Source organism: Podarcis vaucheri (assembly GCF_965113315.1).
Source record: "Podarcis vaucheri genome assembly, chromosome: Z".
In the NCBI taxonomy this organism is placed as follows: domain Eukaryota; kingdom Metazoa; phylum Chordata; class Lepidosauria; order Squamata; family Lacertidae; genus Podarcis; species Podarcis vaucheri.
Genome location: NC_138758.1, coordinates 34814410 through 34831681, shown reverse-complemented (window position 1 = coordinate 34831681; position 17272 = coordinate 34814410). Strand labels below are relative to the sequence as shown.

Genomic DNA, 17272 nt, shown 5'->3' with positions numbered 1-17272 from the left:
CAAAACCCACACAAACTTCCTAAACATCTGGGTATGTTTGTTTATGGAGCAAAAATGTTTTCAGTGGGTACCCGAAAGAGTACAGGCAAAAGCACCCGCCTGGTGTCACTAGGCAGGGAGTTCCAAAGTATAGGTGCTGCTAGACTAAAAGCTCAATTTCTTACAAATTTGGGGTGGGTATTACATGGTCCCTATAACAGGGCCAGTTCTGATCAAAGCAGCCAAGTGGGTACACAGAAGGTAAGGTGCTCTTAGAGGTGAACTGGACCCAAGTTGTCATGGGCTTCATATACTAATTACTTAAGTTATGTCATTATTACGTTACTGTACCCCACGGATTTCAGTGTCAAAGGAAGTGCAATGAGTGGTGTCCAGTGCTAGTCCTGCTCAGAGTAGACTCATTGACATTTATGGGCATGGTGAACTTCATTTAATGCAACCCAATTGGGTGGGACGGGGACGTAATCAATTATGTATCATTTGCGAACTGAAAGTAGCAAGAACAGCAAATGCTGATTATATTTGATGGATTGATCTCTGTTCTAGACATGGGATGAATAAGCCAACATCAGCAATTGCTGCTCCCATTTCCATGGGAATTCTTAATCCCAGGGTCCTCTTGAATGGAGCTGTGGTGCAGCTCAAAACTGATGAAATTTGTGCAGTGGTTAAAGGGCTGGGACTAGGAGTCAGGACATACCAGGGTTCAAACCCCCCACTCAGCCTGACAGGTGCTCACAGGGTGATATTGCACCAATCACTGTTTCACTTTCTCTCTTTCAGCCCAGTCTACCTTACAGGGTTGTTTGTGAGGGAGGGACGGGGGGGGGGGACAGGACATAATGCTGGCTTGAGCAACTTGGATAAAAAGTGAGACACAATAAATGTAAAATAATAATAATTTTAAAAAATCCAGTCCCCAAAATGCGCACACTGCAACAGGGGCTGCTTTGCATTTTACATGGCACCACCAAAATTTCATGCAGAAAACACATGCAGCATGGTGGTGTCCCTCACCACACTTGCATGTGAGCTTGCCCACTGGCAGCTTGTGATGACCTGCATAGAATGTTCAGGGGTGTTTTAAGGTTTGCCATTGTGAGAAATACAATCGCTGAGCAGAAGGGAGCCCTTGGTTACGGTGCTGCAAATCCCCTGGTGGGCAGGAGAGGGCGGCAGATGGTGTAAGGCTGAGGAAAGAGAGCAGCACATTTGTTTTCTGCACCGTTGTGTGTAAATAAATTAAATTAAACAGGCACACTTGTGAGCCCGAGCACTCATGCAGAGAACAGGCTGCCCGTTGAGTCCCTGTGCAAACTTTGACAGCCCCTAATCCAGGCTTCCTCAGCCTCGGCCCTCCAGATGTTCTTGGCCTACAACTCCCATGATCCCTAGCTAGCAGGACCCATGGTCAGGGATAATTGTAGTCTCAAAACATCTGGAGGGCTGAGGTTGTGGAAGCCTGATCTAATCTTTGCCTCTCCCCTGCAGTGCATACATATTTGGGGGCGGAGTCCTTGGTGATTATTTTTATCCAAAGGGGAAGAAAAAGAGGAAGAACCTGCCTTCACAGGACGCTGCCAAATATTGTCAGTGCTCTGGGATAACCTTCCCCCAAAACCAGCATCTCGTGCAGAGACACTGGGAAGAAATGTAGGCAGCTCTTGCTCTAAGACTGTAATGCAGCCTTCAACAACTTGTCCTTCTCCACGTTTTGGACTACAACTCCCATCAGCCAGTCAGGGATGATGGGAATTGCTGTCTGCACAATCTGGAGGGCACCATGTTGGCAGCCTCTGCCCTACTGTATCTTTAGAATGTGTGCATTGGGGGGGGGTGCACGCGCGCATACCACTTCTTTTCATAGTCTCCCACCTTCTCCATCTCCCCCCCCCCCGCCCAAACACACTTTCTGCCCTGTCAGTTCAGATTAAGTCAGAGGGATGGAGACTTTCCCAAGACAAGCCCTGGGGGTGCTGACCTTCCACAGCTTCCCCAACATAAGAAAGATTAATCCCTGGCTGAAGTGACAGTGCTTGTTAAGGGTCACACAGTCCCAGGGTTTCAAACACTGAGTGGCAGCAACAGTTAGCAAGGCAAACAACACCCAAAGCGTAATGGAGTGAGCCAAGAGTTGCCTGTGGCCACCATCTCCTTGCATTCCAGGAAGTGGCCTATTTCAGGAGGGTTCAGGAATCCAGGGAGAGCTTTCAAACCATGTTTCGAGGGACCTCAAGGGCACTTCAGGGGTCAATCAAAGGTTCAGAATGTCAGGGAGATGCGTCCCCGAAGGTAGTTTGTCCAGGGCCTGATGACTTCCCAATGTGCAGCCTTAGGAGCCTCCCTTCATATCAGGGGATGCCACCTCCAAGGAGAGCCAGCAATATCCTGCCCTCCTTACCCATTAGACACCTATGGAAGACCTTTATTTCAAGAGGCTTTTACATGTTTCATAGAATCACAGAATCCTAGAGTTGGAAGGCCCCCAAAGGATCCTCTAGTCCAACCCCATTCCAAAGAAGAATCACAAAAAATTGATTGCTTTTAGGGATTTCATGGACCACTGCATTTAAAGTGACATATTTTGCTGTGGCTTTTTTTAGAATTTTGAGTATTCATTGGAATCCACTGGCAGATGCTCAGTAATCTCAGTGTCTTTGCTGGAAATGTTTAATATTATCTTACTGTGGTTTAGATATTTGAACTAGCTGGGATCATTGGACAGGCTTTAACGACTGATGTCTTAATTGACCATGAATAGAAAAATGTTGCAATGTCATCTGTACTATCAAAAGGAGTTATTCCTTTGGACTGGAGCATGGCGCTTTGAAAGGAATTACTGTAGCATTTAGACTGTTGCTGTGATGGTTTTTCAACTTGCATTGTTTCCTGTTTTGCTTTGAGCTGCTTCAGTGTGGAAACTCAGCAGAGAAAACCATAAGTTGATGCAGAGGTGAACTGAACTTCAGCTTGGAAAAGAGAAACAGATATGATTGACAGATTAAGTTGATAGATCAAACTTTGGGACCGTGAACTTTGGAGCATGAAAGCCTTGCAGCTGGGTCCATCTGGTCCAACCTCCTGTCCTCACAGTGGCCAACCAGATGCCCCGGTGGGAAGAAGCCCACAAGCAGGACCTGAGCACAAGAGCTCCCCTCCCCTCCTGTGATTCCAGCACCTGGCATTCAGAGTCACACAGCCTCCAAGAGCGGAGGTGAAACACAGCCATTGTGACCCTCCATGGATTTGCCTATAAGAATATCTGGAACTTTGGAAGATTAGGAACAAGTGTGGCCTTGAAACAACACAAGGACCCCCACCCCAATACCTGGTTTAAAAAAATGGGGCTCCTACCTGCATCGCTTCCAAGGCTTCCTTGAGCTGCTGCTTTTCTGGCCGATCCGATGAATGGCTGAGAAGCTCCTGAAAGGAAACTGCAACATGTCAGAGGCATGTTGATGCCTTGCTCCATCCCACAATGTGAGCCTCACATTGGAAGCCAGCATCAGTGACAAACTTCCTGCAGCCACAGAATCACCGGCAGCAGGGAAGTGAGGGTGTTTGTGTGATGACTCCACCTCCACTGTGTATTGCTGCGAACCAGAAGCCTGTTACAATCATCCAGCAAGTAACCCATGAGGGGTGTGTTGTGGCAGCTCAGCGAACCCAGAGCTAACAGAAGGAATTTCATGCATCAGCAAATTATTTGCAGGTTTCTTTCCCCATCAGCTAATTGACCCTCCTTGCAAAACAATGAGGATCAACAAGCCCATGCTTCACAAAGGTTCCATTGCATGGAGACGCTGGTGCAATTATTAACATTTAAAAAGACGAGCGAAAGAGGATGGAGGGAAATAAATGTGGGGAGGGGAGCTATGCATCCTTTCCTGGAAAAAGTGTTTAGCAGCAGTGTAGCTCTTAATTGTGTCAGACTAGGACCTGGGAGATCAGGGTTCAGTTCCCACTTTGCCACGTGAAGCTCACTGGGTGACCTTAGCCTAGTTGCTGCCTCTTGGCCTAAACTACCTCACAGGGTTGTTGTGGGGAATTAATTGAGAAGTCGGAGGAACCATGCATGCTACCTTAAGCTCCTTGGAGAAATAGGTGGAATAGAAATGCAATAAATAAGAAAGGCGTATAGAGCTTGATGAGAGAAAGGGGACTGGGGTTTCAGTGGAGTCCCAGGCTAAGCCCCAGAATCTATCTTCAACAGCCTTCTGTGGATTTGCAGGGGGGTTCCCTCCTGCTGACAATCCTGCAAGTCCACATACCATATTTTTCTCTCTATAAGACGCACCCGACCATAAGACGCACCTAGTTTTTAGAGGAGAAAAACAAGAAACAAGAAAGCAATGCAAAGCCTTTTGAGCGAAGAGGCAGGAGTGCTCTGGCTGCACTCAAGAGGCTCTGCATGGCTATCCCTGAAGCCAGGAGAGCATGAGGGATTGGTGCGCACCCTGAGCCTCCTGAGCGCAGCCTGCACTCACTCCATAAGGCGCACACACATTTCCCCTTACTTTTTAGGAGGGGAAAAGTGTATCTTATAGAGCAAAAAATACGGTAGCTTGTATTCTTCCTTATTGCGGAACAGAATCTGCTTGGACACGAAATACCCAGGCCCTGACTGAACAGGCTCCATGTTTGCACAAGAGGTATTGCTCTTGATCAAACAAGTGCCAACACAAGCCTCCACAGGCCTACCCTGCAGGGACAACTGGGGGCTGAGCATGCTGTGCAAGGGGATGCTAGGGGGCGGGGCTTACTCACCTTGCCTACCCATAGACACAGCTTCTGCACATTCAGGTAAGTGCCTCAACTCACTTTATGGGAGTTGTTGAGCTTCACACAAGGGAGCTAGTATAACGGACTGTAGCTTGTGTGCACTGGGGACATCTTTCTCCAGGCTAACTCTGCACACACTGCTGCTCTCCTTCTGCCAACTTCAAACTCCTGTCTAACTTTCAGACTTCGTCAAACCTGCCCCTCAGGCTGGATATTGAACCAAGAGTGAGGTGGCAGCAGGGAGAGGAGAGGAGAGGAGTGGAGCGTTGCAGCTAAAGGCCACTCTGGAGAGGGCATCTGATGTGACCTATGCTGTCAGGCTGATCACATCACATCTGCCAACATGGCACAGATCAAAACTGGGAGATGCTTGCATCACTCCTTTCCACAAGCTGAGGTCCACAACCTTATTTCATCCAAAAGACTACCTGCCACAGGACGAAGAAAACTCCATTTGCTTAGCCAGGGCTGTTTCAGAAGACAAAGGGCAGCAAATTTTTGCTGCCCATTGACCTGACAACTGATGAAAACTGAAACAAGTTAGTGACCTTTTCGATCTAAATGTTATTTCTTGTAGTTTTGCTTAATTGCTTTGACATCAATGAGTTTTAATTTTCTATTTGAATTTGATAATGGGCTGTAAGCTGCCCTGAAGGAAACTGTAGATGTGGTAGAAGTTGCAACATCCATCAACTTGAGCCCTGTAATTAAAGATGTGGAATAACACCTGGAGTCCTGGGTTCAGATAAGGGATATCTGGCTCTGAATCCCTGGGAAAAAGCAGGACCTGCAACAAGGTGTTTCAAGCATGGGTGTGTTTCCCTGCTCTTAGAGATTTTAGCCGACTATACTCTTTTCTGCAATACTCATTTCCATTCCTCAATCAAATATCAATGCCTACATCAATCAAATATGCTCTTCTACAGTTTCTACTGAAAGCCAGTGTGGTGCAGTGGTTAGTGTCAGAGTATGACCTGGGAGACCCGGGTTCAAATCCCCCACTCTGCCATAAAGCACACTGAATGTAATGTTGGGCTCAGTTACTGTCTCTAAGCCTAACTTATCTCACAGGGCTATTGTAGGCGTAAAATGAAGAGGGGGAGAATTGTTTACACTACCCTGATCTTGTTGGAAGAAATGGGAGGGTAGAAATGTAATAATAATTGTGATAATAATGATAATAATAATATTCATAAGAAACGTTTAGCATTTTTTTCTTGATTTGCTTTATATACTTTAATTTCCCTCCCCCTCCCCAAAACACACTGTAGCTGGAGGAATTTCTGCTCCCTATCAGAATACAGGTGAACCCACTTACTTTTAATAAGAGGTGATACTTCAAAACTCTTTGCATTGGCACCACCAACAAGTCTTGCAGTTTAAACTTCCCATCCTGAACTTTCAGCGTACATTCCTGAAAGAGGGGGGAGAAAAGTGAGAATGCTTTAAAAAAGAAAAAAAGAAAATATTTGTTTTCAAAAGGCTATCACTTCATGCTGCTGTTAAGAAATTATCTAGTTTCAATTGCTCTGACTGTGGAAATCCAATTTGCATCTAAAAAACAGTGCCTAGACTATCAGGGATCAAAGCTGAGTTCTTCTTTCATAGATGGCCATTCACATGGAAGGCTTCAGAAGAAGAATATGGCTATCAATGGTGACTAGCTACGCTATACTCTACTTTCTGAGGCCCAGTATACCTGAAGGAGCATCTCTACCTGCATCGTTCAGCCAGGACACTGAGGTCCAGCTCTGAGGGCCTTCTGGTGGTTCCCTCACTGTGAGAAGTGAAGCTACAGTGAACCAGACAGAGGGCCTTCTCGGTAGTGGCACCTGCCCTGAGGAATGCCCTCCCATCAGATGTCAAGAAAATAAACAACTATCTGACTTTTAGAAGACAACTGAAGGCAGCCCTGTTTAGGGAAGTTTTTGATGTTTTATTGCTTTATTATTATTATTATTATTATTATTATTATTATTATTATTAATCTGTTTGGAGCTACCCAGAGTAGCTGGGGTATAAATACTGCTTGCAGGTTTCCCATAATGGTTATCTGGTTGGTCACTGTGAGAATTAGACTAGCTGGGCCCCCTTTGGCCTGACCCTCTTCTTACGCTTTTTCTAGCTTTCTACTTGGAGAGATCTCCCGCAACTGGTATTCAGAAGCACGCTGTCTCCAACAATGGAGGGAGAACACAGCTGTTGTGGTTAGTAAGCCAATGATAGCAATGAATTTATCTAATCCCCTTTCAAAGGCTGGCCACCCACTTGCTGACCTCTCCCCGCACCCACCAAAAACGCTCAGCACAGTCACCTCGATTTTCTGCTGAACATCTTCCCGGTTGGCCATGAGGTGATTCAGCGTGGTCTGTGCATATTCCATGTGGCTGCAGTACTCGCCGTATATCAAGAGCCTACAAGGAAGAAGAAGGGGAAAGGATTTGACAACTGCTTTGGCTCTCTGCTTGGCTCATTTTGGCATGGAACACAGTCCAACCCTAGTTAACATTGGTGATGTGACAATCCCACTCCTGACACAAGTTTTAATATATTTTTACCTCTCCCTTCTCTCCAAAAGAGCCCCATGCAGAGTACATACAATCCATGCACTGGATTTTGGGGTGCGTTCTAGGTTCCAAGATTCAGGCTGGGATTGCTCTGGCTCCAGCTTCCACCTAATGCAGTGGTCCCCAAACTTTATGGAACCAAGTGGTTGCATAAACTGATCACCAGTGCCTACTACCCTAGAACCTTCATTATACACCTTTAGGCACCAGGCAAAAACTTTCCTCTTCAACCAGGCCTTTGGCTGATTAACATCTTATACCCCTTTTAAATGGGCTCATAGGAAGGGGCCGGGAGAGCAGGGATTACGGCTTTTTTGGTTTTGTTTTTATTATGCATTTTGTGTTTTTATTCTGTGAACCTGAGATCTACAGATGAAGGGACTTATACAAATTTAATAAGCAATAATAAAAATAATATCCTACCCTACCCTATAAAAAGCAATATTCGGAATAATGGGCTGAAAAAAGAAAAGTTCTCCGCCCTTGTGTGACCTAAACTATCCAAAGGAGAAACCAGAAATCTTAGCCAGTATGAAACTGTTCCAGAATCTGGATTGTGTAAAGGGTGGAACACACACACACACACACTTGGGTGGACCTTTACATAATATCTTGCTCTCTTCTTGCATCACCTTCTTCTTGTTCCAGCCAATTTGGCCACATGCTTTTATGTTGAAACAGTTTTCCTTGGGCGGCTCGTTGAGGGAGATAATTGGAGCCCTTGCAATTTTTGTGCTGCCAAGCTTGACATTAATGCATTTTGGGGCCGGAACTTCAAAGGAAGGCCAGGATTTCAGTGCCAAACAATTCGGACAGGGACAGCTGGCATCAGAGTTGCACCGAAGTCCCTCTGATTAAGTTTCCAGCGGTCTTGCTGAAAACCTTCTTTACTTCTCTAGAAATTCCTCCCCAGCCAGAGCCTCTGGATTCCCACCAGGACACAAGTCCCAGCTCTTGAGATCTTTCACCAGATGTGGATCAGATTATGCATGAGGTCAAGAGAATCACCCATCGCACAGTTCGGATGCCCCAGAAGGGGTGTGTGCGGAACACGCCTGGGATATGTTTCCTAGTCTCATCCAAAGTTGCCCCCCCTTTTTGTTCCTGCGGGGGGGGGGGGTTGGGTTATTAGCTGTGAGTAGAGGACCCTTGTGGGTCCCTTCCAACTCTACAATTCTGTGATTGGGACTCCCACATCCTGCTTCCTTTGTGGTGGCAGGAGACCTGGGTTGAAATACAGCAATGTGCCATCAGTATGCCCCATGCAACTAATCATCTGGGGCTCTGAGAACACCTGGAGCAGGTTCCCACAAATCCCTGCCATGTTCTCTCTCTCCCTCCACCAATTGCCAGTTTCCTTTCCTCCTCTTTCTTTTACCTTTCCTTGAATTCTAGAAACACTTTGGCCAAGCTGCTCCCTCCAGACATCATGGAAACATCGATGGCTCTCAGGAAATTGAAGTGGACTTTGATGAGGTCCTGGAAAAGAAAGGAAAGGGGAAGAGATATAGTACCCAAAGGTTATGCCCACTTACAGTTGCGGAGCTTCATGCTCTGGCACAGGGGGTTGGAGACACTGGCGGAGGAAGAAGAGTGCGGGGAGAGCACACTGCCCCTGGCAGAGCAATCCTGGTGGAGTGGCATTGTGGTTGCTCCCCCACCCGCACTGGCCCCCATGCCCCCACAGATGCGGACCACGCCCCCAGGATGCGGACCACACCCCTGCAGGCGGCGCACCATGCCACCAGGACGCACACCAGCCCCGCTCCCACCTGCTCTCTGCCCCCAGTGCCGGAGCATGAAGCTCCACCACTGGGTGTGTGTTCTGGGGGCATGGCACGCCACCTGTGGGGGTGTGGTGCCCAGCACAGGCGGGGGGGCAGCCGTGATGGCACCCCACCAGGATTGCACTGCCAGGGGCGGTGCGCTCCCCCCCCCACTCCTCTTCCTCCGTCAGTGCCCACTTATGCGAAAGAGAATACAATTTACTTATTATTTAGAAGCAAAAAAGCTCCACTCAGGCCACCATAATTAACCACTCAAAAACTCTTAAAAGGAAGTCCTTGTGTGTAAAGTGAATTGTAAACTGCAGCAGGGTCAGACTTGAAACCCAGGTTCCTTAAATCAAGGAACTAAATCTGCAGCTTGTGTGAAGGAGGGGAGAAGAGATTTAAAGGTCCGGATCTTAGACAACATTACCTCCAAGTTAATAAATATTGCTTCCATTTCTTGAAGAGTCAAAACCAGCCTCAATGGATTCATGTAGTTCTGCAAAAGCGAAACAGAATAAGGTGGGAAGCATAGGCCACAACACCCAAATTCTACAGCAGAGGTGAGGGAGTCTAACATGGTCATTTAAGCCTCTCTATCTAGCACATGAAATTCCCAACAGGCCATGCTCCGTCTCCCATATTCGTGCTGCTCATCAGTCTTGCTCTGCAGTTTCCTCAGGTGATTTTGCCTGGCTGGAAGGTGCCCTTGAATTGTGATCATGTCTCTTGCTTACCTGAATGGAGGATGTGTGTGTGTGTGTGTGTGTGTGTGTGTGTGTATGTATGTATGTATCTTTAGAAACCTATGACTTGGAATATAGCTTACTGTACAAGGGTGAGAGCCATATCGTTTATTCTGCCACTTTTGTCTCTGGCCCCACCCGCCACTGTTGCATGGCCCTCAGAACACTGCCCACAAGGGAGTAAGAACTTGAGAGCCCTGCTGGATCAGGTCAAAGACCACCTAGTCCAGCATCTTGCTGTCACGGTAGCCAGTCAAATGCCCCAATGGGAAACCTGAAAGCAGGACCTGAGCACAACAGCAACACTCTCCCCACTTGAGATTCCCAGAAACTCAGAGGCAATGCTGCCTCTGAGAGTAGAGGTATAGCGTCAAAAGAGCCTGGCTGCTGGATCAGACCAAAGGCCCATCTAGTCCAGCATCCTGGTCTTCTGGCTAACCAGAAGCCACAAGCAGGACCAAAGTTGCAAGAGCAACTCTCCCCTCCTGTGTTTTCCAGCAACTGGTATTCAGAGGCACCCTGCCTTCAGTAGTGAAGAAGCAGCAAGAGACCCTAAGCAAGGCTCTGTTGGATCAGGCCTGTGGCCCATCCAATAAAAGCAAACTGTTCCCACAGTGGCCGACCAGATCCTGTTATGGGAAGCCCACATGCAGGATCTGAGCAAAAGAGCAACTCTTGCCCTAACTAAATATTCAGCGTACAAAACCTCTCTTTGTCCATCCATTTGACATATTTTTTCTTTAGCCAAGGAATAAAAAACAAATTGTAAGTGGAGCTAATTTTGTGTTTTAAAAACATTAATGTGCTTACACTGTTGCTTAATCACCAGAGGGGAAAGTAATTGCTTGGCTCCTGGCTCCACATTATGCTCCTGAAGTCATCATCTTTACATACGTGTGTGTGTGTGTGTGTGTGTGTGTGTGTGTGTGGTTTTAAACAATTCTGAAATGCAAAACCAAACCATAATTCATCAAAATGAATTAAAAGGCAGGGCTGGCGAGATGCACACCCCCCCCCAAGATAAATGGCCCTGCTCCCTTATCATTTGAAGGCCATCAAACGGAGGTAAGGGAAAGGGTCCTTATCAGAACGGTTGTGGAGCTCCTGCCCATCAGGAAGAGTAATGAGTCTGTTAAAAGCTGTCACTGGACTGGGCACGAGAGGGGTTTGGATGTTGGAGAGAAAAAGAACTTTTTTGGCAGCAAGGACAGAAAAACAAAACTCTCCGCCTCCTTTCACGATGCCTTCAGCTCCAGGGGGCGTTTTCCTTGAAGGGAGGGTGGTCCGGCTGTTTTAAAGTCTCCCTTCCTTCCTTTCCTTGTTTGTTTGCAGCATTTATCTCCCACCTTTTCCTCCAGTGAGCTTAAGGTGGTGCATAGGTAGGTTAGGCCACAGGAAGGAGAGGGGGAGGGGGGAAGAGAGAAAGAGAGACTGGCCCACAAGGTCATACCTAGACCTATTCCCTATTGTCAAAATTTTGATTGTAAGATCCCCGTCGTAGAGCCCAAGCGTCAAATGCACTGACATATGTAATGTAGCAATTTGCACTTGACATTCACCTTTTCTATGTCTTCGAGAGTCTTGTAGTATTTGGCCTCAGTTTCCTGGATCTCTAGCAAACAGCAATTCCTTTTGTCATCTTCTGTCATGCCCATTTTCTAGAGGGGAAAACATAAACACTGGCATGTTAGCATGTCTAAGCTGCTCGTTTTGATCTGAACTCAACAGAATGGAACTTAGGGATACCTTCAGGTGGACAAGGGAAGCTGTTTCATGCAGAGCCAGACCACTCGACTGCCTATGCTATCAGGCAGCAGCAATCCAGGGTTTTAGGTGTGTGTGTGTGGGGGGGGTAATTCCAGCCCTGCCTGGAGATGCCATTGGGGATTGCACTGGGGCCACCTGCATACAAAACAGATGCTCTACCACTGAGCTATGGTTCTTTCACTGAAAATACAGTAAGGTTAAAATAGGAATGAAGGAATCTGCCTTATCAGACCACAGTATAATGCCATCATCAGTAGCTTTGTCTAGCTAGACACACATGGGGCAGGACGTTCCCAGAAGCAGCTCCTGGATTAGGACTCGCCAACCTTCTTAGGCCCATGGGAACATTTGGATTTTGGAGGGACTGCTGTGGGTACTATTTCCTCTGGTCACTTCTACCCCACCCTCCAAAACCAGTCCTTCTCTTGCACACACTCCACTTTCCCAAGGGATCTGGGTAAAAGTTGGACCCAGTAGAATTAATCTCAGCCGTGAGCATATAGGGTTACTTGAGGAAATGGGAAAGAGGGTCACTCTGCCAACTTCCCCCTTCAACTTTATGTGCTCTTTAAGGGAGAAAATGATAGCTACCCTCATCACTTTGTGGCTAAGAGGGCAGTTGCAGGGTGTGCTGGAGCTTCTACTGCAGCCCCTTCTTGTCCTACCACATTCCAAGTGTATGAATGAATGTTTTGTTTTGTTTTAATACTATCTTATGCTAACCAATGAATTGTTTTACTTTTTGAGGTGTAAATTGCTTTGTAACCTATTGGTGGCAAAAACAAAAACAAAAAAAAAATCAGTTCATAAATAAATAGCCAGATCTATGCATGTTCCAAATGAGGCACAAAAGGCACCTGAGATGTCCATTTCCAAGCATGCAAACCTGGGCTTGGCACCATGGCACATGCAATGGATAAAAACTCTTTTCACTTATAGCCGGGAACACTTACCTGCATATATCTGATCTGAAGCATGGATGGGGTACACAGGGAAAATCAAGAAGGGTTAGGACATTTTGCATCACAAATCACCCGTTTCATTTGGAATTCTAAAAATGTTTTTGCTGCACATTTTGGGGATAAGTTACAAAGGCTTGCAAAGGCTGCTAATATGTCTTAGGGATACTCATAAGAACGAAAGAAGAACTTGCTGGATCATGCCATAGAGGTTGCATCTAGCCCAGCTTCCTGTCCTCACAATGGCTAACCAGATGCCCATTATGGGAAGCCCACAAGCAGAACCTGAGCACAAGAGCACTCTTCCCTTCATGCAGTTTCTAGCAACTGGTACAGTGGTGCCCCGCAAGACGAATGCCTCGCAAGATGGAAAACCCGCTAGACAAAAGGGTTTTCCGTTTTTGAGCTGCTTCGCAAGACGATTTTCCCTATGGGGTTGCTTTGCAAGACGAAACGTCTTGCAAGTGTTCCGATTTCCCCCCGCTTCCCCCCCTTTTTCTAAGCCACTAAGCCGCTAATAGCCTTTTAGCCGCTAATCCGCTAAGCCTTTAATAGCCGCTAAGCCTTTAATAGCCGCTAAACCGCTAATAGCGCTAATCCACTAAGCCGCTAATAGGGTTGCTTCGCAAGACGAAAAAACCACTAGACGAAGAGGCTCGTGGAACGGATTAATTTCGTCTTGCGAGGCACCACTGTATTCAGAAGCATTGATACATCCAACTGGAGGCAGAGCAGAGCCATCATGGCTAGTAGCCATACAAAAGCCCTCTCCTCCTCCTCCATGAATTTGTCTGATCCACGGTTTAACTATGCTCTGTGTGAATAAGGACTTTATCTGTCCTGAATCTTCCAACATGCAGCTTTGTTGGATGTCCACCAGTTCCAGTGTTATGAGAGGAGAGGAAAACTTTTCTCTGTCTACTCTCTCCATCCACAATCTATAAACTGAAAAGCCCGAAATCCTCACTTTTGAAAGCAGCAGACTTTGCATGACTTTTAACACACCGCTCAAAAAAGGGGGAAAGGTGCCCCCCAGGGAGCGGAATATCAGGGCAATGTCTGTCAACACTTGCCAGAATCTAAAAATACTCTCAGGAGAAGACGTGCAGCTGGTTAATTGAGCCACCCATACATCCCAACTTTCTCAGCCTCAAGAGAGAAGATGTGACAGCTAGCCAGGGCAGGTTGTCATCTGCTTGCTATTTTTATGCCTCCCTTACACATTTATCTCACTCACTCTCTCTCCCCCTTGCAGAAGGCACTCCCCATACTCCAGATGACCTCCCAAAATGTTTTGTTTCCCCATCTAAAAAGCAGCAGAAGTGAAGGTTTAGTGTGCAGGATGACCCCAAAGAGAGGGAGGAAGAAGGTGCATTTCAAACAAGAACAAAAAAACTATTGGGTGTGGGTATGTCATTAGTGATGGGAATAAGAGACACACACCCCATTACAAGTGGCACATAAGAATCATTCTGCATTGGTAAGAAAACAGTATTTTAGTGTGGAAGCACCCACACTATCACTGATCTATTATCCATCACTGATCCACACTATCCCTATCACTGAGCTATGGCCCTTCCCCCAAATCATTCAAGTGGCTACCCACCGCCATCACAATTCTATTCAGATTGTTCCCCTCCTGATATTCAGTTCTAAAAACAGTAGCTAAGGGGACCACCCCAAAAAGTTATGAGGCTGAGGCCCTTCCTTCCATTGTCATTTGAGCATGCTCAGGCCTTCAATGATGCCCTCACCATGGGCTGCTGGACTTCCACTTTGATAATATCTTCGTAGATGTCATCCCCTTCATCTTCACATGGGACGCAGTCGTAGATGTCTTCCCCCAGATCATGCTCGCTGGAACAAAACCAACAAGGGTTGTTTAGTGCATCAAAAGAAACAGAGCAGGCCACGCTGATGGTTAAGTGCAAAAAGTCGCACAGAAAATGTTAAATAAATAAAAGGTGGTTACGTGAACTGCAGCATGATGACAGCCATACATTTTTATGTATATAGGGGAAAAACCAAATGGTTAAACATATACCATATTTGCCTGAATATAAGCTGTACCCAAATATAAGCCGAACCTTTAAAAAAAAATTTTTGGGGAGGGGGAGAAAAAAAAATACAAAACCCAATATAAGCTGCTCCCTTAAAATTCCGCAGGCACTTACACCAATTCCATTTTACCATATGTCTGTTTCAGCAGCGATATTGTAAAAAAAAGCCCATTTTTGTAAGGTCGTGAATTTAAGCTGCACTTTAACTTTTCACGGTCGGAATATGGGGGGGGGTGCTGCTTATATTCAGGCCAATACGGTAAATGAATCTTGTAGATGGGCAACCTTCTGCATGCAGCATGCCAAGGGTGGGCAGGCCCAGAGGCACACATGGACAGAGAACAACAAATGTGCCTCTTGGCTTTGTATGGTAGCCTACATTCTAGCCGTGTCCTAGCCAGAGCTTTCTACACATGCACACACAACACAGCAACATCTCTCAGATGCTGAGATGGGCACAGGGGGCCCTCTTCGTAGGTCCTCCACCCTCAGAGGCTGGGGGCAGGGTGGACCAGGGGGAGAGGGCCTTCTCTGTGGTGGCCCCTAAGTTGTAGACCTCCCTTCCCACAGAGGTGTCAATGTATGGCCAATGCATGCTTCTTTACCTTGGTCTTTGGCACCTGAGGTATGTGTGTTTTAGGATGCACCTTATTTTGTTATTTTAAGCAGTTTTAAGCTGTTTTTAATGTTGAGTTTCGATTTTTAACCAGCCCTGTGATCTTAGGGTGAAGGACAAATAATAAATTGTAACAACAATAACATGCTGCCTCTTTATTCTCCGTACAGGCAAGCAAGAAGCATTATCATAGTTCAAGGCTGAACATCTGCACATGGTTTTGTACTGGAAGACAACACTTCATGCTTCGTAATTATTATTATTTTTAAATCAATAAAGTTTGTAATCAATCATTCATTCAATAAAGGTGGCAGAAGTCCTTGAGGAGGGAACAGAGTAGGACTCATGGGGGATGTGGTCTGGGAAGGGGAACGGCCTAGGAACACTCCCAAGGGCCAGAGAGCTGCATTCATTCTCTTGGCTTATGTTTTCCCCAACTCTGCTATATATCCAGAATTCATAGAAGGGGGCTTTTGAAGAGCATTTTTAGGGAAATCAAATTTGCTTAGTCTCCAGATTCTGTCTCCTAGCCATCATTCCTGCACTGCAGGGAGTTGAAGTAGGGTCCCTTTGGGTCCCTTCCAACTCTGCACTTCTATGATTCCGTCCAGCAGTTGCCAAACCCCAATGTGGGGACCCACACCTTCCGGCAACTTCCGCAGCAGGCACTCAGCGACTTCTGATAGCAAAGGTTGACTTTGAAAGCAAAGGTTGGCTTTGAACTCAGGATGTGAGCTTTGGCCTCCTGCTGAGTTTAAAGAGGGCACTGGCAGAAATTGCCTTTCTCTCCCTCCTCCTCCATCGCCACCAGCTCTCTTTGCAGTGAAAAATGGCACTTTGCCTTGCAAGCTGAGGCTCTGCGAGAGATGTTTAAAAACAAAAACAGCTAGAAAGCGTTGGCTGGAGAGAAGACTCTCTGTCACACCCATTCCCTAGCTGTTTGTTAGGGGAATGATGGTCTCCTAATTGCCCAAATTATCTAGGGAGTATGAGGGTCACATCACTGGCCAGCCATGATGAAGCTTATATTTACTCCTACCATTGGGGTCCCCTGGATGTACCCTTATCTCAATCCCATCTCTGGCTCAGAGGAATGCAGAAATAAAGGAAGCTGCTTTATATTGCATCTGATCATTGGTCCATATAGCTCACTACTGCCTGCACTGACTGGCAGTGGCTCCCTAGGATTCCAGACAGGGGATCTCCACATGAATATGCTGTTGGGGATTGAAGCTGGACTCTTCTGCATGCAAAACAGATGCTCTGCTCCTGAGCTTTGTGGCCTTAAAAATGATTTTAGTACTCGTGGTTCTAAATAAAGGGCTGAATTGAATAGAACATAGGAAGTTGCCTTGTACTGAGTCAGACCATTGGTCCATTTAGCTGCATTGACTGGCAGCAGATTTCAGACAGGGAATCCTTTCCTAGCCCCACCCGGAGATGCCATTTGGGGATTGAACTTGGGACCTTCTGCATGCAAAGCAGGTGCATTACCACTAAGCTATCACCCTTCCCCATTCTTGGAAGACACAAGTGGGGAGGGGTGAAGAGAGAGATCACCCGGGCAGTCATTCTCCATGACTGTCCAGGACAGGGGACATGGCTTTTCCCAAATCGTGAGGGCCAGACAGAGAGGTCTGGAGGGCTACGCTTGCAGAAAACCAGGGGCAGGGAACCTTCTGCATTCCTGATCTTGTGCAACTACAACTCCCATCAGCCTCAGCAAGCAATGCCAGGGATGATGGTAGGAGTTGTGGTTTAGCAACATTTGGAGGGATGCAGGTTCTTCACACCTGCAGCAAACCAATCCACTCCAGTAAGATCAATGAGTCTGCCGTTAAATAATTTCAGTTGCTGGTTTGACAGTGGCAGATCTGAGCAGCATGTGAAACCAGCCTTTGCTAATAGCTTAAGAACCTCCTGTGTGTGTGTGTTTACAGACTTCCTGGATGCTGCTGCCTCTGCTTGGTCACTTGCAGCATCCCCCTTTCCGTGCATCGCAACCC

General features: G+C 46.7%; 1 protein-coding gene across 3 annotated transcripts in view; it reads right to left on the bottom strand.

Moving 5' to 3' along the window:
• VAV2 (vav guanine nucleotide exchange factor 2) overlaps nucleotides 1-17272 on the bottom strand; it is a 155586-nt gene that overhangs the window by 18849 nt on the left and 119465 nt on the right. For all 3 annotated transcript variants that reach the window (XM_082207911.1, XM_082207909.1, XM_082207910.1), the window contains exons 5-11: nucleotides 14345-14447; nucleotides 11424-11522; nucleotides 9549-9617; nucleotides 8728-8828; nucleotides 7097-7196; nucleotides 6101-6196; nucleotides 3355-3423 (exon numbers count right to left, since the gene is read on the bottom strand). In XM_082207911.1, coding sequence (XP_082064037.1) covers nucleotides 3355-3423; nucleotides 6101-6196; nucleotides 7097-7196; nucleotides 8728-8828; nucleotides 9549-9617; nucleotides 11424-11522; nucleotides 14345-14447 — 637 coding nt within the window. The remainder of the gene's footprint in view (nucleotides 1-3354; nucleotides 3424-6100; nucleotides 6197-7096; nucleotides 7197-8727; nucleotides 8829-9548; nucleotides 9618-11423; nucleotides 11523-14344; nucleotides 14448-17272) is intronic.